The sequence below is a fragment of the Psammomys obesus genome, unplaced genomic scaffold (genome assembly GCF_907164565.1).
Source record: "Psammomys obesus unplaced genomic scaffold, mPsaObe1.curated_primary_1811, whole genome shotgun sequence".
NCBI classification, from domain to species: Eukaryota; Metazoa; Chordata; class Mammalia; order Rodentia; family Muridae; genus Psammomys; species Psammomys obesus.
Genome location: NW_026590341.1, coordinates 401,425 through 423,244, shown reverse-complemented (window position 1 = coordinate 423,244; position 21,820 = coordinate 401,425). Strand labels below are relative to the sequence as shown.

The 21,820-nt window shown below is 48.1% G+C and overlaps 2 protein-coding genes across 3 annotated transcripts in view; one reads left to right on the top strand and one right to left on the bottom strand.

Annotated features, from left to right (window-relative positions):
* The window catches only part of Ap2a2 (adaptor related protein complex 2 subunit alpha 2), a 64,311-nt gene extending 47,025 nt beyond the window's left edge, over window positions 1-17,286 (top strand). For both annotated transcript variants that reach the window (XM_055606796.1, XM_055606795.1), the window contains exons 10-22: window positions 413-550; window positions 4,301-4,483; window positions 4,966-5,063; window positions 5,245-5,476; window positions 5,570-5,743; window positions 8,103-8,266; window positions 10,592-10,674; window positions 12,449-12,540; window positions 13,364-13,485; window positions 14,241-14,357; window positions 14,474-14,543; window positions 14,620-14,754; window positions 15,504-17,286. In XM_055606796.1, the coding sequence (XP_055462771.1) occupies window positions 413-550; window positions 4,301-4,483; window positions 4,966-5,063; window positions 5,245-5,476; window positions 5,570-5,743; window positions 8,103-8,266; window positions 10,592-10,674; window positions 12,449-12,540; window positions 13,364-13,485; window positions 14,241-14,357; window positions 14,474-14,543; window positions 14,620-14,754; window positions 15,504-15,581 (1,686 nt within the window). In that variant the 3' untranslated portion in view covers window positions 15,582-17,286. The remainder of the gene's footprint in view (window positions 1-412; window positions 551-4,300; window positions 4,484-4,965; window positions 5,064-5,244; window positions 5,477-5,569; window positions 5,744-8,102; window positions 8,267-10,591; window positions 10,675-12,448; window positions 12,541-13,363; window positions 13,486-14,240; window positions 14,358-14,473; window positions 14,544-14,619; window positions 14,755-15,503) is intronic.
* Window positions 17,287-20,669: 3,383 nt separating this feature from the next.
* Muc6 (mucin 6, oligomeric mucus/gel-forming) overlaps window positions 20,670-21,820 on the bottom strand; it is a 16,751-nt gene continuing 15,600 nt past the window's right edge. Inside the window, exon 32 of the mRNA XM_055606882.1 lies at window positions 20,670-20,759. Coding sequence (XP_055462857.1) covers window positions 20,670-20,759 — 90 coding nt within the window. The remainder of the gene's footprint in view (window positions 20,760-21,820) is intronic.

The window sequence follows — 21,820 nt, the reverse complement described above, 5'->3', positions numbered from 1 at the left end:
AACATGGAAGGTGCTGGTCTGTGCCCACACAATGGAGAGTCTTAGTGACTTGCTCATTAGGCTTGTGTGTGGTCCTCAGAGCCTGTCAGGGAGGAGGGAGAGTGAGCAGACAGAGCTAGAAGTAGGCCACCCAGACTGGACTAAGTATGATGGGACAGGGCAGTGAGTTATGTGTGGGTTCCAGGTGGCCTAAGCTGTTGGGTCCCATATATAGATAGTAAGGGGGCCCAGTTGGGGGCTTGGGGACAGGGAAACACCCTGCCTGATCGGGACAGTGCGGTGAGAATGCCCCAAGACAGCTCCTATGGCATAAATAGATGCTAGACTCATAGACTCACATAGAGCAGTGGTTAGCCACAGTCTACCAACCTGTGCTTTGCAGGAATGGCTCTGACTCTGCCTTGTTTCTCAGACGGAGCGAGACGTGAGCGTGCGGCAGCGGGCAGTGGACCTGCTCTATGCCATGTGTGACCGCAGCAACGCCCAGCAGATTGTGGCTGAGATGCTGAGCTACTTAGAGACGGCTGACTACTCCATCCGAGAGGAAATTGTGAGTCCTAGAGCCTACGGGGCTGCCCAAGCTGTGCCCTGCTTGGGAACTCATATGGACATGAGTTCCAGTGGATGGTTCCTGGGTGGTTTTCAGTGGCTGGCAGGCGGGCTTGAGGGTCTAAGACACTAGATAAAAGATTCCTTGGCATCAGCTTATTTGTCTCTTTAGCCTTCCAGTGTGGACATCTGGCAGTACAGAGTTTGGTCATCTGTGCCAGGCAAGCATGAGCTGAGTTTTAAGGGGAATTTTTTTCAAGATATTCTTATTTTGAACATGTAGTTGCTGCAGGATTGGTTTTCCTGGTGTCTCCTGGCATATTAGTGGTTAATATTTAAGCTGTGGTCAGTTTTGTGAAGTGTTAGTTTCAAGTGGATGCTGGTCAGCCAAGGTCATGCACACCTGACCATTGTTGTATTCAGCAGACTGCTTACATGAAACCCTGTGTCTTAGGGAAGAAATAGGCAGGTGCGCAACCACAGATGAGAGGCCCCGGCTTGCCACACTTAGTACAGCACTGATCTCTCTGTGGCTTCTCTGGACCCATAGTGACACTAGATAGGGGATGGGAGTGGGGGCAGCAGCTGTTGTGAGCATAGCCTCTCTAGTGCTCTACCTTGCGGAAAATATTTTCTCATGTGTCACTCCTGGAAGCTGAGTGCAATGTGAGGCTTCCTTGAGAACTAGTAGAGAGATGGGGTAGTGTGGACACTGGCTGGATTGCCTCACAGGGCCCTGCAGCAAGGGTCTAACGAGGAAGGGCCAGGAGGGCTATGCTGGATGTTTTATGACTGTGTCATGATCTAGGGAAGGCCTGAGAGAATAGAAGTCAAGAAGGCTTCTTAGAGGCAGTAACCAGCTGAGCTATGGGCTAGGAAATGAGGTGCTAGAAGGAAGGGTCTACAAACGATTGAAAGCTGCTGTCTCACACCAGGCAGAAGGTGCTGAGGGCCGCAGTCTGTTGATTGGCCTTTGCCATATTATAGTGGCTTTATAGAAACCCTTGAGGTAATTTTGGTTTTGTTCTATTCCATTCGTGTGCACGTGCATGTCTTCTGGCATGTATATGCAGTTCAGGGGTTGGTTCTTTCCTTCTTCTACATGGGTTCTGGGGATTAAATTCAGGTCATATATATATATATATATATATATATATATATATATATTCCTAAATATAACCTGTTAAGTCCATATAATGTTACTTGTATGTTTTCAGGGCTAGCCCTTTTGGCACTGACAGCCAGCTAGTGTGCTTTTCTCTGGGAAAATTGCTTTCCTCAGTTGCCTATATTTATTTGTAGGGTTGAGGCCTTGTGGGCTTTTCTTTGTCCACTTCGGCATGTCTATTAGTTCATCATTGTTCACCGTACATTTTGGTAATCATTTTGGTGAGACATTGTGGATGTAGCTCCTGACGTTACTAGGAACACAGTCTCACAGCAAACTCCCTGATCCTTTGGGTCTTAGGATTTTTCCTTTTCCACAGTGTTCTCCGAGTCAGCAGTGTGAAGCTTACTAGTTAGGCATCAGCTTGACTTCTCTGTATTTGAAGAGATATGTGAGTGTTGTCTTCAGCAATAGGGACTTACCATCAGTTTGTGGAGAGCAACCAGGAGATGTTTGGGAGCTTCCATGGGGCCCCTTTGGCCAGCACTCAACAAGGTGTAGCCCATTCCTGGCACTGGAGGTTACTTGGTGGCACAAGATGTCTAGTTAAGGCAGATTCCTTGTATATGTATATATTTTAGGAAGCTTCTGCAGTAGTAAGTTCAATATGTTTTTTCATAGCATAGTTTGTCTTTAATTTATTTATTATGTATACAGTGTTCTGCCTGAATGACAGAAGAGGGCACCAGATCTCATTATAGATAGTTGTGAGCCACCATGTGGGAATTGAACTCAGGACCTTTGGAAGAACAGCCGGCACTCTTAGCTTCTGAGCCTCAATATGTTTTTTCAAATGACCATTAGTGTCCCTCCTCCTAATCCCTCCTGTGCCCTTCCTTCCACCTTCCTCCCTATTTAGCCCTACTATTTTAATTTCCTTTATTTGTCCTTCCTTGGGAAATCCTATCCTACTCCTACTCATTTACTAGGTACCTAACTTCTGTGGTTATTCAGATTGTAGCATGCATATTGCACATTGAAGGCTGATGTTACAAACTGTAACATCAGCAGATAAGTGAAAGCATATGTGTCTTTTAGGGTCTGGGTTACCTCACTCAGGATGATTTTTTTTTTCCAGCTCCAACCATTTACCTGTGAATTTCATAATTTCATTTTCTTATCAGCTGAAAATATTCCACTGTGCAAATGTACCACAATTTCATTATCCATCAGTTGATGGACATCTAGGGTGTTTACAATTCCTGGCTATTTTGAATCGAGCAGCAGTGAACATGAGTGAGCAAGTGTCTCTAGTAGAAGGATGTACAATCTTTTGGGTATATACCCAAGTGTGTATATACCCACGTTTGGATATTTTTGCTTTTGAGACACACCCCTATGTAGCTCTGGCTGTACTAAAACTCTGTGTAAACCAGGCTGGCCTCAAACTCAAAGAGATCTACCTGTGTGCCTCCTATGTGCTGGGATTAAAGGTTTGCACCACCGTGCCTGGATTGCATAGCTGGATCTTGAGTAGATATATTTATTCCCAGTTTCCTGAGGTTCTGAGGAACTGCCATTGGTTTCTTTAGTGGCAGTATAAGTTTCAACCCCCAACCAGCAATGAATAAACACTCTTTTTCCTGAATTTTTGCCAGCATGAGCTGTCATTTGTTTTACTCATCTTGGACATTCTGACTGGGGTAGATGAAATCTCAAAGTAGTTTTAATTTGCATTTCCTGTATGGCTAAGGGTATTGAACATTTCTTCAAGTATTTCTCAACCATTTATGTTTCATCTTTTGAGAATTCTGTTTTGTTCTGTATCCCATTTTTAAATTGGGTTATTTGTTTTTTGTTTTTTTTTGTTTTTTTCTAATGTTCAGTTTCTTTGTTCTTTATCTATTTCTGATACATACTATCAGGTGTATAACTAGTAAAGACCTTTTCCCATTCAGTAGGCTGTCACTTTGCTGAAATGATGGTGCCCTTGCCATACTGAAGCTTTTAAGCTTCAGGAGGCCCTGATCATTAATTGCTGGTTTTAGTGCCCATGCATTTAACTGGGGTTTGCCTACAGTTGCAGAGGTTAGTCCATGAGCATCATGGTGGGCAGTGTGGTGGCAGGCAGCCTGGCCACCAAAGCAGTAACGGAGAGCTCATGTGACCTGCAAGTTGTAAGCAGACAGCCTGGCAAGGGCTTCTAAAACCGCAAAGCCCACCCCCTGTGGTAGGCCTCCTCTAACAAGACAACACCCACTCTAAGGCTTTCCCAAAACAATCAAACATAAGAGTTTATGGAGGCCATGCAGAAGCTCATTCGAACTACTACACTCTGGAAGTGTCAGGGAGTCAGCGAGGTAAGCTGATGCAGGGTTGGGGTGTGGCTGATCTTAGCAGATTGTCTTGAGTATCAGCATCTTGTCCCACGTGTAGCTGTTGTGCCCCGTTACACTGTTATGTCCCTGGAGCTCTTCTTACCTGAGCTAGCTTCTCCACTCTCGGAGCAGTGGCCTCTGATCCGAAGGCTTCCCATCTACGCTAAGCTTTAGGTCGTTCAGCAGCCTGGCCTAGTCTTGTGTGGCAGTATATGTTTTTTGTGTCCTGGGTAGCGTCTGCCTGAGGGCCCTGTTTTTTCTACAGGTGCTGAAGGTGGCCATCCTGGCTGAGAAGTATGCAGTGGACTACACTTGGTATGTGGACACCATCCTCAACCTCATCCGCATTGCAGGGGACTATGTGAGCGAAGAGGTGTGGTACCGTGTCATCCAGATTGTCATCAACCGTGATGATGTGCAGGGTTATGCTGCCAAGACGGTGTTTGAGGTATGGTGGGGAAGGGTGGGCACCCTTATTGGGGACAATGGTACCTAATCTTGTTGGGACAGAGAAGGGTCTCAGGGGTGTTGCTTTTCCCCCTTCTTGCTTCCATCTATAGTTCTGTCCTTCTTGCACTGATGGCCCCTATCAGGAAGCAGTTTCCTCTCACCTTAATCGCCATAATCATACTAGGGCTGAGACACTTGGGCTGTTGCGTGGCTTACTAGCTATCCTGTGCATGAGGGACATCATATGTCTACTTTATCTCAGGAGTCTCTAGGGACAGCAAATGCCTTGCTGGTGGGCCCCTTTGCTGTTGGCACTGCCCCCATCTGTCGGAAGCCAGGGTCTGCCCAGGCTTTAGGGGAGTCCTCCTTGACATAAAAAAATAGACCTTGCAAGGAAGGGCCTCCCTGTCTTTGCTGTGGCTTCACTTTGTGTCAGCTCCCTTTCCTGTGGCCTAGCTCCTGTCGTTCCCTGTTTCACAGGCATTGCAGGCTCCAGCGTGTCATGAGAACTTGGTCAAAGTGGGCGGCTACATCCTGGGGGAGTTTGGAAACTTGATAGCTGGGGACCCACGATCCAGGTAAAAGACCCAAGGGAACAGGGCTGTGTGCTGCACTGCCTTGACAGCCCGAGGGAGGAGAAGTCCCCTACACTGGGAGCGGGCAGCGTGTCCTCCTCCTCTAGCATAGGGTCCCCACTAGAGGTGTGTGGGACAGATGAGATAGTGTGACTCCCCATTTGTGCTCTCTGCCCCTCTCAAGCCCTCTGATCCAGTTCAACCTGCTCCACTCCAAGTTCCACTTGTGCAGCGTCCCCACCCGGGCACTCCTGCTGTCCACCTACATCAAGTTCGTGAACCTCTTTCCAGAGGTAAAGGCTACCATTCAGGATGTGCTGCGCAGTGACAGCCAACTGAAGAATGCAGATGTGGAGCTGCAGCAGCGGGCTGTGGAGTACCTTCGTCTGAGTACTGTTGCCAGCACTGACATCCTGGTGCGGGCTCCTGGCTGGGCTGTTTGGTGCTGGGGCCACTGGGCTGGTGCTGGGTGCCAGGATGGCCACACCAACCTCTAGTCCTTCTAACAGGCAACTGTCCTGGAGGAAATGCCACCCTTTCCTGAGCGTGAGTCCTCCATCTTGGCCAAGCTGAAGAAGAAGAAGGGCCCGAGCACAGTGACTGACCTGGAGGAGACCAAGCGTGAGCGAAGCATTGATGTGAACGGGGGCCCTGAACCTGTTCCAGCCAGCACCAGTGCTGCGGTGGGTCCTTGCCACTGGTTATCTGGAGCCCATCAGGGTCCCATATCCCCAAGGTTGAGATGAATAGGGCTGGTGTCTGTGGAAAAGCTTGTGTTTAAGTACTGAGAGTTCAGTGGAGTCCAACCCTGGACATGTGGCTGGGTGTGCCCCTGAGCCTAGGATCTTCGGGGCAGCCTAGTCTCTGAGGCCAGGTTATGGCTTCTTGGGACCAGGCCAGCACCTGTGGCTCTCTGTGGTGGCTTATTTTTAGACCTGAGAGCATAAAGTTTTTCTGTAGGAAGCTGGTGTGTGTGTTTTCTGTCGATTTAGAATGGCTTGCCGTTTGCCTCTTGGAGGTTTCCTGTAGTGACTGAAATAGGACAAACTCCCCCTCTGTGTGGCAAAATGAGAATATTCCTGTGGATGGAAGTGTACAGTGTCTGATATTCATTTGGATGATATGCCATTTGGAAAGTTCATTACTGTCTTTCTCCAACTAAAGCAGGAACTAGGAATGTGGTTCATCAGATGTGGTCTAGGCTTTTTTGGTTCTTTTCTGATCAGCCTCTGTGGCCCTGTACCACTTGGGGGAACATATGTGTTGCTGCCTTTGGTGGCCCTTTTGAAAGAGTTATGCAGCCACATAAAGGAGCCCAGGAGTGCACTCTGTCCCCAGTATCCCATTCCCTTCTTTGTGCCAGACAGCAGCAGTAATTAGGCCTGTTTCTGGCTGAGGCCTAGCAGGCTGTCACTCACACCTGTGCCCCTTGCATGACAAAGTCTTTGAGCATCTCATTTATTTGAAGTAATATTCATACACATTGTCACATGCTTATATATGAACTTACAAAAACCACAGCATATTACAGCTGTTTTAAAGGATAAATAAATAAACAAACAAACAAACAGAAAAGGATAAACACTTCGGCTTCCCTGCTAATACGTTTTCATACACTGTGGGCGTTCTTTGCTGTGGCTCAGTTCCAGGCCTGGTCCTGTTTGAAGGAGTTCCTGTGTCTGGGCCAGACCATTGCTACCTGTGTGTGAGGTACATGTAGACAGTGACTACCAGCTGTGCGCAAGATGTGCTGTTGAAAATAGATTCGGGATCTAGTTTCATGATGTTTGCCTTCGTGCATGACCAGTAGGATGTTCAAAAGTCATTCAGAGTGGCTCTTGAAGGCATTGTCTCATGCCTGTAGCAGCCCACATTTATAGAGTAGCCTGGGGAATGCTGTGTACCGCACACGGAAGTGTGGGTCGGCTGTGATGTGGCAGGGGCACCTTTGAGTAAGTCAGGTCTGGGGAATGAATGGTGTGACAAGCTGTTTCCTTGTAATGAGGGCTTTAGTTTGCTTGTTTTTTTTTTGTTTTTTTTTTGTTTTTTTTTTGTTTTTTTTTGTTTTTTTTTTAAGATAGGGTTTCTCTGTGTAGCCCTGGCTGTCCTGGAACTTACTCTGTAGACCAGGCTGGTTTTTAACTGAGACATCCCTCTGCCTCTGCCTCCTGAGTGCTGGGCTTAAAGGCCTGCTCTACCACCGCCTGGCTTCAAGGGCTTTTTTCTTGATGATTTTATATATGTGTATTGTACATATTGATCACTCTCTTCCTACCCTCTTACCTCCCCTCCACCCCTTCTACCCACTTTCCTTCCTACACATTTCTTTCTCTCATTCCTGTCAACAGTCAGTTGTTGATGAGGGAAGGACTGACAGGGCTCTAACCCTTACTGATGAACTTTTGGCCATTGATAGAGTCTGGGAGTGGTGGAGTCTTTTTCTTTCTTTGTGCATCCACTATTGAGCCCACCATGCTTCAGTAGATAGCTCTAAAACTATCGTTATATAGATATTAAATTCAGTAGATCGTACACCAAAACTTTTCTGTTGCTGTTTGTTTGAAACCAAATCTTCATATTGTAGGCTGTGCAGCCCAGGCTGGCCTAGAACTTGCTATGTAACAAAGAATGACCTTGAACTCTTGCTTCCACCACGTGCAAACCTTATTCTGTTTGAATAGTTGACAGTAGTGTGCATGGACTTACCTCTTAAGCCATTCATTTCCATCTTTTAGATGGCAAAACTTTTTTTTTTTTTTAAGAACTTTGTTGTTTTTGTTCGTAGAGCCATCTGTGGGGAAATGCAGATGGTTTTCTACTTGTATGAAATTATGCTGACGGTATGAAGTGAGTGTCCTCATCTGGACTCAAGGGTCTGGAGGAGGTTTGCTTTGCAGGCGGCAGCTCTCACTTGCTGCCCTGCAGTCTCTGGACTGCTCTCTCCCTCCATCCCCCAATACCTGGCTGTGGAGTACACACAGGGCTGGCCTGGTCTGAAGCATCCAAGTATTCATGCTGATTCTCCCCTTTCTTCTCTTCCAGTCTACACCTTCTCCATCAGCAGACCTGCTGGGTCTGGGGGCCGTTCCCCCTGCTCCCACAGGGCCCCCTCCCTCCTCTGGCGGTGGGCTGCTGGTGGACGTGTTCTCAGACTCAGCTTCTGCAGTTGCACCTCTTGCTCCCGGCTCTGAAGACAACTTTGCCAGGTAGCCCAGTTTTTGAGTACTGCCTGGGAGACGTGCTGGGGACCCAACAGTATTGGTGATTTTGTGCTTAATCCCTAGCACCTAATGGATACTATTAAAGAGGAGGCTGGTATTCTTATAGACAGAGCATGTAGGTGGCTGTGCTTTGCTTTGGAGTCTGATGGCACCTCAATGACTTCTTTTCCTTGGGGAGTTTGAGAAATGCTCTGAGTTTGTTTCTTCTTTCCTACATACTCTACCCCACCTCCCTTGTGGCTTTCAGCTCTGTCAGGGTTTTTTTTTTTTTTTTTTTCTTTTTTCTGTGTTTGGCATACACCATTTTAAAAGAAATCTCCTTCAGCTCTGTGCATAGCTGCCTTCTACCATAGTGTCAGGTGCTTGCCTGGCTCTTTCTTGCTGACTCCATAATTGTCTTCTGCTTATATACCCCTTGTCCAGCTACTTTCTCTATTTTCTATTTTTAAAGCTTTGGGGTCACTTCTCTTCCTTGTTGGCTGATTTTGCCAGCTTCCCCGCTGCTCCTCACTCTGTTTTTGCTCTTGTTCATGGGTGGTGTGGAAGCTCCTTGTGCCGTCCAGTGGCAGTGGACTCTGTCTGGGAGACGTTAGACTGCAGTGTAGGATGGCCTTTTCCCTCCCTGGAGATGACACACTAGGGTTCTTGTGGTTTTAGTTTTCATTTCCTTGTATTCATTTTGCACATGTTCCTTCCTTCCTGTTAGGAAGTGTGTGTTTGGAGGAGGCTGCCTCTGTGGGCTATGAGCAGACTTCTGATGGCTTGAGAACTGCCGAGCTTGGTATATGAGAGCTTTGAAAACCCGGCTTCCCAGGCCCTTGTAGAGGCAGTGTGGAGTTCAGCCAGTCAACCTAGTTTTGACAGGCTCTGCATCCTTAGCCTTGCTCTGTTGTCATTTCTCCCTGACAGCCATAGGCCCTGGCCAGCTATTCCCTAGCGTCTGGTAAAGAAGGGTGTGCAGAATGTGGGTGGTAGTCATTTGCAGCCTTGAGTCTCCCTCAGTTGGTATAAACTTGTGGTGTACGCTCCCCAGCTCCAGGCAGTCATATACCTTTACTTTTCCCTTTTCCTGTCCTATTGGTCTGATCCTTGAGGATCAGGTCTGTTAAGGTTAGGGTAGTTCTTCAGGACACTAGCCGATGCAGAGATTTGCCTGTCTTGTTTGATGTGTTAGGGTTACCACATGTTGTTTACTTGATGCATTGTGGAAGGGCCTGTTGCTTTGGGCAGTGCAGCAGGTACGAGGGAAGTTGCACCCTCCATAAGCCTAACATGACTGCTGTTTACCTATGAGTTCCTTTGGGTCAAGGTGTAGTAGAAAGGAATTTTGGAAACAGCCAGCCAGCCATACATGGATGGCAGGGGCTTCTCTGTCATGTAGAAGATAGATAGATATGCAGACCCAAGTGTGTGAGCTCCATAACCTCTGTTCAGGCTCCTTGAGTAGCATCCAAACTGGGCTTGGGTAGAGTGCTAGCCTAGGTTGAGGGGCCCCTGTACTAGTGTTGGAGCCTCAGAAGCCTCAGACCAGGCTGAGGTTCTACTGTCCAGCCACATCCTGTGAAGTAATGGTCATTCACATGTATGTTGTTAACATGTTCTCAGAAGTGTTGGGAAAGAAGTGAATAGATAGTGTTTTGTTTTGGGAGCTCTCACTGTAGTCAGAGGTAGGCAGATAGCTCTTGGGTTGTGACCTGGATGGCTTGAAAAAGCTGGTGACATTTGGGTCTTTGGTGTGTTCACAGGGGACTCTGTCTCCATTGCTCTTGTGGGTATTGTATAGAGAGTGGGGCCACAGAGCCCCTTCTGCCCTGAGTGCCAGGGACAATGTGATGGCTTCACTGCAAGGAAGCAGCTGTTGCATATCCTAGAGTGACAGCTGTGGAAAAGTTGATTGAGTTGATTGATAAATGATCCAGGGCAGAGGTCATTTGGTTCTTGAATCCACTCAGGTAGCAATTGAGACCTTTAGTTGTGCTGCCACATGTGACCTTCTCAGGCACAGAGGAGGTCCAGCCACACCTTCTGCAGACCACCCATTTCTAGCCTCCTCAACCCCACATCCCCTTGGGTGATAGTCACAGAAGATGCCACCTGTTTCTGAGGGGTACCTAAGGAGGCTTGCCATAGGCTCCTGGCTCTGGCTCTAGCTCTATAGACCATGATAAGGCCCTTGAAGCTTTTTAACTTTGTCTTTCTCTGTCTCCACAGACAGAGATAGCCCAAAAATACTTTAAGCCCTTTCTAAAGCAAATCCTTCTACTTCTCGTGAGTGGCTCTGCATGATGCTTAACTCTCCTTTTCTCCTAGGTTTGTTTGTAAAAATAATGGTGTGTTGTTTGAAAACCAGCTGCTTCAAATTGGACTTAAGTCAGAATTTCGGCAGAATTTAGGTATGTGTTTTATCCCCCACTCCCCCTGGATATGTGTTTTATTTAATGTGTTTTATTTAATTTCTAATAGAAATTATTAGAAATAGCCAAGCATGGTGACACACATCTGTAATCCTAGCATTTAGAGGCAGAGACAGGAGAATTGGGACTTTGAGGACACTCAGGGCTAAATAGCATATTCCAGGCAAACTTAGGTTACATAGTGAGACATCCCCCAACCAAAAAAAAAAACAAAAAAAAAAAAATTGTTTTAAAAAGCCAGCTATGGTACCCAGGAGGCAGAGGCAGGTAGATTATCTGTAAATTTGAGGTCAGCCTGGTCTACATAGTAAGTTTCAGGACAGCCAGGACTTTTACACAGAGAGGCCTTGTATCCCCTAGTCCTAGCACTTGGGAGACTGAGGCAGGAGCATCATCATAAGTTCCAGGCCAGCCTTGGCAATAGTGTAGGAGCCCGTCTCAAAAACAAAACAAAACAACAAATAAACAAAAACAATAAAAACAACCCAAAAGGAATTAGGGGAAATTATGTAATGAGAAATGTTAGTAATCTATAGACTGACACGTATCATGGCAGGGTGGATGATGGGCAATGCATAGCTAAGCCTTGTGCATAAATGGTCTTTTTTAGGTTATATGTAGTTTACCACAGCTAAAAAGGGAAAATTTTTTTCTTGAGTGTCAAGAACATTTGCCCACCAAACTCTCAGAGTTGTTACTCAGATGGGCTCTAAGTCTCTGAGAAGGGAGAAGGAGCGTGGAAGACAAAAGGCAGCATGCCTGCTGTGCAGGAGCTGTGGATGTTGAGGACCAGTAGCGTTTCTCTGAGAGATGCCAGCTGACCTGACACCCTGTACCTGCTCTGACTAAGCCTTCCCCCTTGCCATGGTGCCGTCACCAGGTTTGGTTGAGGAGAGAAGCTAAATGCCTATCTTTTCCAGAACTTTTGGGATTTGGTTTACTGTCTGAAACTCTGTACGATCTGGCCAGCTGGTATAGGGAGCACGTCCTGGTTGTTCACTGTAGGGGCATGGCATGTTTGGAGGACAGTCCTCGCTGTTGGGATCAGCAAGTGGGCCAGCTGCTAGACTCAGGTGGAGGATACGTGTGTCTAAGTGCCTTAGGTGGAAGCCAGGCTGGTCCTCAGGTTCCTCCTGACGTGGTGTCAGTGGTTCTGGTTCTAGTTTGCAGAAGTGTAGCTTTTCACCCTTACACAAGAAGGAGGCGCCAGGGCAGGTGTGAAAGGTATAAGAGAATACACCTCCCTCATTCCCATTTCTATTCTTGCTATGCTATGTTTTCATTTGTGTGTTTGGCTTTAGTTTTGTTTTTGAAACAGGTTCTCATGTAGCTCAGGCTGCCCTCAAATGTACTATGTAACTGAGGCTGTTCTTGAACTCCTGGTCTTACTGCTTCTACCTCTCACATGCTGGGATTACAGGCAATTGCTACTGTACCTACCTGCCATTCTACTTTAAAACTAGAAACTTGATATGATGGCTCATGTGAATAATTCTAGCATTTGAGAGGCTGAGATAGGAGGATTGTCATGAGTTCAGGGCTACATAGGGCATTCTAGGCCAAAGTGAAACCAAACAACTGTCTGATTAAGCAAAAAATTAGGGAAAAAAAAAAAGGTGTTTTTAATTTTAGTAACAGTCATAGCTCACAATAAATACATTCAGCTGGGAATTGCAGGGGCCACTTTTGACAGACTGTTCATGATAATTGTAACATAGTGTGTATAAAATAAACTACCTCTCTTTCTTCCTAGGCCGAATGTTCATATTTTATGGTAACAAGACCTCCACACAGTTCCTAAACTTCACTCCAACACTAATCTGTGCTGATGACCTTCAGGCTAATATCCTTGCTTATCTCGAGGCTCTCAGACAGACAGACAACAGTGGTGTTAGAGGAAAATTGAGGAGGAATGCTTTTGTTCATATTGGCAGTGCTTTCTGGTGGCTAGGTAAAAGCAGGGGCCTTCCCCTTGAGTTGACCTGCTGGTGCATCAGACACCACCCACACATCTGTCTCTTCATCTGGTTGTGTGAGTCACTCTCCATTTGCTTGTTTTACTCTCAGTCCTCTGCCCTGTGAAATCCCCCAAAAGGAGCTGAGGCCGAAGGCAGAGTGATCCTGTGGTAACTAGCTGGTATGGAGCACCTTATGCCTATTGCGCTTATGTGTGCTTTGGCAGCCCTTTGCTCAGGCAGAGGATGGATCCATGTGGCCCACCAGGAATGGTCAGGAATGCTGGACGGCTTCAGCTGAGGGCCTGCGAGAGAGGGATGGCTGGCATCTACATCATGCAGACCAGGGTCCGCAGTGGCCAGGGATGCCTGCCTTGGACCCATAGTATGTAAAGCAATGAGTGTCATCTGTAGTAGATCTGTGTTCATTTGGAGATGAAGTATTTAAACATAAAACCAATGCTAAGTGCGAAGGCCAATATGCTGCTAGTGTACAAATTCCAAGATCTTTTAGAGAAAGGGACTAGCCAGATCCATACGGCTGTAGGTAGTCTGGGCCAGTGGGATATGTTGAATAGTGGAAGGGCAGGCTGGCAACAGTTTTGGGCCTTGATCTATGATGTTGGCAAGGTTCTGTGTGCTGCTTTCTGTGGCGGGCTGGCTGGGCTGGGCCTACTCTCCCTGCCTGCCTGGACTCCTTAATGCACTCACATCTGAACCTGCAGACCAAGCCCGTGGACCCAACCGTGGATGGGGGCGCACAGGTGCAGCAGGTGGTCAACATTGAGTGCATATCTGATTTCACAGAGGCGCCTGTCCTCAATATCCAGTTCAGGTGAGCGGCGCGTTCCTCCTGGGCCTTTCCCAGCCTGCGGGAGTTAATAAATGAGTGATGTGCCACTTTGCCTGTGTGCAGAGTACTGCCAGGCTTACCTAGATTTCCAGAGTATAGGAGCAAGTGGAGAGGGACCTGGCTTCTGTGACTATGGCATAGTTCTCGTGGGGTTTGAGTGTGTGGTGTGTAAGCTAGGCTATTTCTGACCCAGATGATTTTGTGGTGAGAAATGGAAGGGCCTATCCTCCTGGGAGGCAGAGAGCTAGGCCCTCCATGCTGCTTGCCGAGGCTGGCTGACAAAGACAGCTTGAGGGGTAATGATGGCAGCTGGTTTGGAGCCTGGCTTCTGGACCATAGCCTGTAGCCTTCTTTCCTTTTTTTAGTGACTACCATAGAGTGGATGTGAGCAGTGGTTTCTTTTTGGGAAGCTACAAGGCTAACTGATTTGATAGGAGTTCTACTTGAGCCTGTCCTGGGTCTTCATTTGCCAGAGGGGTAGGACTGAACGAATCTGGCCCTCTAACACTTAGCATAAAGTAGTGGCTTGGTCCCTTGCTCACCTCTGAGTTGAGGGATGGATGGAAGATGTGGCATAGCCCTTCTAGGAATACAGTGGGTATGCAGTCTTTATGGCTATTATTGGGATGGGTGGCCGCATGGCCCTTCTTTAAGGCCAGAAAACCCACCAACTGGGGCATTCTGGTCAACCATCTGGCTAGGCATTCGTTTTCAATAACATGATTCTATTGTTATAGGTATGGTGGTACCTTCCAGAATGTGTCTGTTAAGCTCCCCATCACTCTCAACAAATTTTTCCAGCCCACAGAAATGGCTTCTCAGGATTTCTTTCAACGTTGGAAGCAGTTGAGCAAGTGAGCTGTACTGTGGGTGGAGAGGAGAATGTGGGGAGTAGGGCTGCCCCTGGACAGGATGCTCTATGGGTCTCAGCATGGCTTTTAGTACTAAAATGCTGATTTTTTTTTAATAGTCCACAGCAAGAAGTGCAGAATATCTTCAAAGCAAAGCATCCGATGGATACAGAGATCACTAAAGCAAAGGTAAAGGGTTGTATGGTGATGTCCCTGAGGCAGGTGCTGTGGCCGGTGAGTCCTGACCTGCCTCTTCATTCTGTAGATTATTGGATTTGGTTCTGCACTCCTTGAGGAAGTTGATCCAAACCCTGCAAATTTTGTGGGTGCTGGCATAATACATACCAAAACCACCCAGATTGGCTGCTTGCTGCGCCTGGAGCCAAATCTGCAAGCTCAGGTAAGGTCGCCATAGCAGGGAGGTTGGATGTGTCTGTGTTGCTTTTTATTTTGGTGCAGTTTACTTACAGAGATATTGATATTCAAAGTGTTGTTGGTCATGGTGACAGTGCAGACAGACACTTACTGGCCATCAGGGCACATAGTTCCATCTTCTCACAGAAGGCCTGGCATACCACTACCGTGCATGTGCAGCAGCCTAGGCCTAAGCTGTGTCTAAGCAGTTCTCCTGGTGCTGTCCTGTGTCCCTCTCTGGATGTGGTGTACATTGCTGCTTGCTTTAGCAGTGTTCCCCTAGAGAATCCAGCTGTGTATTCTATTCTGTGTATAGATACTTGTTTTCACAACGCTTGGGCGATTTTGGGAGTGTAGTGGTCATTTCACAGCGTGGTACATAGTGAACTTGAGATCCTGCCAAGCTGGTTGTGTTGTGGTACATGCCTGAAATCTCAGTACTCAGAAAGAGAAGGCAGGAGGAGTAACAAGGCCAGCCTGGGCTACACAGTAATACTGTGTCTCAAAGTACAAAACAAAAGAGATTTTTAGAGGGGCTGACTGGCATCAACCTCCATTAACAACCACCCCTCATGCTCCAAACACTTGCTTTTATTAGAATTTTTTTTATTTTACTGGTGAAATGGTGGTGCTTTGGGAAAGGCTGCTGTGAATGGTGAGGCCTGGGTCGCAAAAGTACCTGCTAAGGTTAGTGTGGAGCTCAGTGCCTGCTCATTCTGCTGCTCTCTATTTCAGATGTACCGACTCACCCTGCGTACCAGCAAAGACACCGTCTCTCAGAGACTATGTGAATTGCTGTCGGAACAGTTCTAATCCACAGACCAGAAGATCAGGCTCTTTGTTTGTGCGTCTCTCTTGTCTCTACTGTTTGTCTTTGTACCACACTGCAGATAAACACCCCTTGTCTGAAAACTGCCACTCAAGGCACCTCCAGTCCTACACCTACAGCCAGCCCTTGGGTGTGGAGGGAATGCAGGACACAGTTTGAGAAGGGCTGCAGCAGGCCTGCCCCATCAAAGAAGGGTGCCTGGGCCTGGAAAATCAAGGCAGCCCTGTGGTTCAACCTACAAATTAAAGGGAAATTAGAAGTTTGAATGAAAGTGGAAATTTTGTTCAAATTTTATTAAAATGCCACTGGCTCGATCTCAGAATCCAGAAGCAGCACCATGTGCTTTTAGGGTTAACACAGAGCTGTGTGGCTATGTTGGATGGTGACAGCAGTGGCTTAAAGGTATGTGGCCTCATGGGCTGGGGAGTGTCCGTGGGGTTTGCTGTAGCACTATCTGATGGTGCTGAAGTGCTTGTGTTTATGACTGTTGGCAAACTCCATGCCCCACATGGCAGGATCTTGTGCCTAGCATACCAGTGTTCTTGAAGGGACAGTTTTAAGATTTTACCACTTATTTGAGATCTTAGGTTTGCAGCATGGTGGGCAGAGGGGTTCCTCTTGACTTTGGGAGACATGGACCTCACCCATCTTTTGTTTCTAATGAATGTACTGTTCCTGTGGTACATTCTGGGGACTTGAAGGTTGAGTGGGTAGGGTGGTGAAGTCATCATTCATAAGGTGTGCTTCCCTCCAGAGCATCTCAGTTGGTGCCCCATTGTTGCATCCCCACTTCTGTGAAGCTCTTGTGGTTGGGTGGAAAAGGGAGACCTAAGTGTGGCAATGGAGTGAAAGGCCAGGGTGAGAATGGCAGCTCAGGTAGGTGCTATGCAAAGGGTGCGCTGAACTTCCTAGCTTGAGCACTGGTAGCTCATGGGCTAGTGGTTAACCTTGTGTGGGCATTAGAGTGTGTGTTCAGCCCATCAAGGGAAGAGCATAGGTCGCAGCAGAAGCCATGGGATCCCAGGCCGGGCCCCTGTGCTCTGTCTTGAGACAATGCCCAGGATTGCTGCAGCCGTAGCTGTACAGGTTTATCTGTACTTACACAGCAGTGTTGATGCCCCTTGCTCACTGGAGCACTAGCTGTGGTCACATATGCATGAGGGTTGGTTTTTTTTTTTTTTTCCCTCAGCATCAGGCTGTGTGGTGGGTTTGAGGACTACAGCAGGGCTACTCAAGCTACTGCAAGCTTCTACAGTCCAACTTTGTATAGCTCAGGCAGTTAGTTTCAGAACAATCAGCATCTACTGAGCTGACCTTTGTGTTCCATGAAGCCCTCGGTCTGCCTGTCACATGTTCTGACCCACACCTGCCATGGCACAGGCTTGTGTTACAGATGGATGATCTAGCCGTGGCCACAGTGAGCCTCCGAAATTCCCTCGCTCTAGTACCTGGACAGTGTGGCTGCCCATTACATGCACTATTGCATGGACCATGTGGATAACTCAACCTGTGTGGCTGTGGCTTTTGTACCATGTGCTGCTCAGTGATGGTGTCTGGATCAGTAATGCCCCAGCACACAGAAGCTGCTTGGGGCACAGGCCTGCCTTCTGTGACTCCCAGGCCTTCATCAGTACAGTGTGCTTGTTCTCAGAGAAAAAAAAAAAATAAATGCTAGGATAGGAAACTGGATGTGTGTGATCTTTCTGGGAAGTGTCGTGCACAGCCCTTAGTCCTTGCCCTGTGGAATTGAGTACAACTCAGAGCCAAGGACCCTGGAGTGCTACCTGGAGTGCTACTCTAAATTGAGGGGTGCCTCAGGAAGTGGTTGTCTGGCTCTGTGTGATGCTGGGAGTGTTGAACCTAGCCTGGATCCACACGCTGCCACACATGTGTGTCTGCAGTCCACTGAAGTCCTGTACCTGGAGGTTTGGGTCTAAGCACATAGGACCCATGGACTTTCTTCTCTACCCAGGTGTAGGCCACACATGAGAGATGGGCCTTGCCTGGGGAGCCTGGAACATGGTGGGATTCATCACAGACTTGTCAAAATCCTGGGTGGAAGTGGCTCAAGACCAGGACTGGTGATCTTTCTGTCCTAGCCCCACTTAGCACATGGGCCTCCACAGTCCCAGGTTTTGGTGGCCTGGCCTGTGCCATTATTTGAGACGGCATGCTCGGGATTCTGGGAGACAGCAACAATATGTACACACCAGGCTTTGCCTTGAAAAGAACCATTTTATTTGGAATCCACTCATTGTGGGTTATGGCCTCCCATGGTGGGTACCAATGCCTTTTATTCCTTCCTGCCTCTGAGGAGACCTTTTTTGTGTTTGTGATGTTTACCTTGCTGCTTGTCCCTACCCAAGGCTCATACCCCTGCATCTTCCTCCTATGATTTCTTATGTCTTCCTATTCTGCCTGTTCTCAGCATCTGCCTCGGGTGCTCGGATCTCTAGGGTGATACAGCTAGAGGCTGGGAGGTGCTATGCAGGTGGACAGGAAATTCCCAGTGCATCAAGGTTGAAAGGATGTTAGTAATTTATTTCCACTAAAGGCCTGTTCTGCTTGGTCAAGGTCTGCAGGAGGTAGGTGGTGGGAGGCCCTGCGTGACAGCTGTTTCTCTCCAGTGGTCTCAGGGTGAAACATGTCCAAGGTGTCTTTTAGGCCCATGGCCAGAAAAGGGATTGTTGGGGAGGCAACAGGAATGAATTTTTTTTTTTTTTATGACCCCTTGTACCCAGAAACCAGTTGCTCTTATTTAGTTCTTGCATTGCAGGGGACTGCATACACAGCCGCTGAACACTTGGAGGGTGAGTGTGAGCTGCTGACCTGGTGTGTTGGGATCTGGGCAGGGCAGCGTGAGTTGCTTCTTGTAAGTACTAAGGGGCTGGCAGCAGCCACAGCTGGTATCCAACTGCAGGGTGTCCGTATTGAAACTGCCAAGAAGCAGAGACCAGCAGGGTCAGGATGCGCTGCCATCACTACCACCACCACCACCATCACTACCACCACCATCATCAAGGACAGTCCCAAAGGAAAGAAAAACGCTGTAACTGATTTGTAGGCCAGGTATTCTGGAGCCAGCACCTGCTCCTGGGCAAGGCAAGTGTAGCCAGAATGAACTGCCTAGACCTCTGTTGGTCAGAGCAGGTGTGGGAAACGTTGAGAGCCTAGCTTCTGTGAGGGTTCTGGCCCCAGCAGAAAGGGTGTTTGCCAGCAACTCACCTGACAGAGGAGGCACAGAAACCCTGACAACGAGTTAGAGTCACATTTGCCACGCAGCCCTGGTAGGTGATCTGTTGCTCCTCCTCTTGCAAGCTGCAGGCCTCTGAGGATGGAGGCCCAAGAGCAGGTCTTAGTCCCTTCCCAGTACCCCTGGCTCGTCCCTAGCTCGTCACAACTTTCTTAAAGGATGTGACATTGAGACAGGCCCTGGTGGATCTGAGTCAGTCACCCATAGTGCCCAGTAAAGGTGTCTTCCGGGTCCAGGAGGATGTTGAAGGAGAATGTTCATATCCCTCGCAAAGAGAACATAGAGTATCTGAGAATAAGCATTGTGCCACCTGGCTTAAGGGGCACAGTAGAGAGCCTGTTGCTCTGGGCTTCTGGAAAGGTTTCAGAAGTCATGTTAGCGAACGACAAATGATGCCTCGCCAGGCGGGCAACACCTCTGCCCTTAGGAGCTGCCAGAGTGGGCAATTGTGTGATGGTGCACACCTGTAAAATCAGCGCTCGGGAGCCATATGCAGGAAGACCTCGAGTCAAGAAAGAGCCTGGGTTAGATATTGCCCATATGAAACTTGGGTTAAAAAGTTGAAAGCTGGGGCCGGTAAGGTGGCTCAACAGGTAGAGGGAACCTGATGCCAAACCTAGTGACCTTTTGGTCCCTAGAACCCACCCGATGGAGAGAACTGACTCATGGAAGCTGTGCACCCAACTCATACAGGGTAAAAAAATGATCTGTGTGCCAGGCATGGTGATGTGCACCTTTAATGCCTGCCCTCAGGAGGCAGAGGCAGGCGGGTCTGTGTGAGTTCAAGGCCAGACTGGTCTACAAAGTAAGTTCAGGACAGCCATGGCTACACAGAAAAACCCTATCTTGAAGAAGAAAACATAAGAAACAAAGATTGGTGGGCAACAGGCATGCCCCATGTGTCTTCAGTGCCTAAGTTTATTCCTGCCTTGCTTCTTGAAGAGGTTTCAGGGAAGGGTCTGGTCTTCTTTTCCTGTCCTAAAAGACTCTGTTTTCTCTCCTTACTTCCTGGGGCCGTTTTCTTGGGAAGCAGCTAAACTTAGCTGTAACCACAGATAAGATGTGATTTCTGGCTCTATGAGGACTTTCTACATAAGGGAGGCCTAGAGCATATGTGGAGAGCCTGGCCCCAAGTTGGGTGCCTTCAGAAGAACACTCAAATCAAGGGTGTCCTCAGAGTATATGGCAAACTCCTGTTGTGCAGGCTGACATTGTGTTGGGATCACTGTCCTGTGGGGAGCCCTGGTTGTAGTTGGATAGGGGAGCTAATGGAAACCATGAGCAGCAGGAAGAGTCCATACTAGTTTCCAGGCCTTGCCTGGTCCATCTCAGAACCCCTACCCTTTGCTTCCTGCATGTCACCTGGGATGGGCTATATTCCCCGACTAGGCTATCAGCTCTGAGGTAGGTTGGGTGCCTAAACTCGAGGGCCTAGCCAGACCTCACATGCTAGTTTTCCAAGAGGCAGGTGTAAAGGGCTGCTTAGAGATGTTAGAACAAAGAAAGGTCAAATTACAGGAGAAGCCTGGGGAACAAGTGAGCTTGGAGTAGGAAACATAAGGGCCAGAGAAGTCAATTGGGCCCAAAATGTATGGAGATCAAGTCCCTAATTCAGCCAGCGTGTTTGAACATAGAGTTGTGCTTCTGAGAGTTGGTGAAGAGAAAGCTTGCAGTTAGGTCCAGAAACACCTCAAAACTCCAGGACCAGCTCTACATGGAGGCACTATGGGACAATGGGAGGACATTACTGTACAGCAGACTATAGTAAACAAAGGGAACCTAACTAGGCTAGAGACCAAAGACCAGCCCATGACATTACTTACCAGGATGAGTGGGTGTTGAGGAGACCGGATTGGAGGGTGATGTTGGAATAGAAGGTGAGAAGCTTCCAGTGGTAGTAGCAGAGCTGCTCAGGAACACAGATGTAGGCAGTGGGCTGGTGCTAGGAGGCCTAGTGGTGTGGTTGGTGTCTGGGGGACTTGGGAAGACTGTCAAGCCAATGGTTGAAGACAGCCCTGATGAAGAGGCTTGGGTAGTAAAGGAGGTAAACTGGGAGGTGGTGGACTTTGAGGAGTGTGAGGAAAAGGTGGGCACATGAGATGTAGTCTTGGAAGTGGATAGAGGGCCAGTACTGTACGTTGGCCTACTAGACGGAGAGGGAGTAATGTGAATGGTGGGGAGAGCAGAAGAAAATGATGAGGTGACAAGAGGTAGAGTAGAGGACATAAGAGAAGAGGGAGCAGTTGGAGACACAAAGGAAGAAACTGATGACGGATGTGATCCTGAGGTGGGTTTAGTAAACTGGGAGGAATGGGATACTAACCTCGAAGTAGGTGTATACTCTGGAGTAGAACCTACAGCATTTGAAGGAGCTGAAAGAGGGGACGTCATGGAAGAAGATGGAAAAGATGCTGAATGAAGAAAAGATGTAGTGAGACCAGAGTTAGGTGGGAAGGCGGTGGACGATGTCACAAATGGAGAATGTGTGATGTGTGGAGTAATGGCAGTGCTGGGTGTTCCTGAGGTGGTCCTGACCTCAGGTGTTCCAGTTACAGCCACGGTGGATTGAACCGAGTTGGTAGTGGCTGGAATTGACGTTGACCGAATGGGTGTCACTGAAGAGGTTTCTGAGAGGTGTGGGGTAGATGTCCTTTCTGTGGAAAATGAGCTCTTGGTTTGGGTGGTGGCACTGGTTGTATAAATGACAGGTGTTGTTGTATGAGGGGACCTTGTGCCTTCCAGAGTGGTGGGAAGGACAGTCCTCAGTGGTGTGGGGGCAGAGGAGGATGAGACTGAGTGTGGGCTGGTTGGGGTGTTGACTGTCTCAGTAGTTGGCGTCACAGATGAGGTTGAAGTTAATGGCATTTGTGTGGAGACTGAGGTCTGTGGACGTGATGGGGTTGGGAAGTTGGTGGTGGTCTGCATGGATGTCTCTGAGGGGAGACCTGTGGTGTGTGTTGTGGGTGGGGG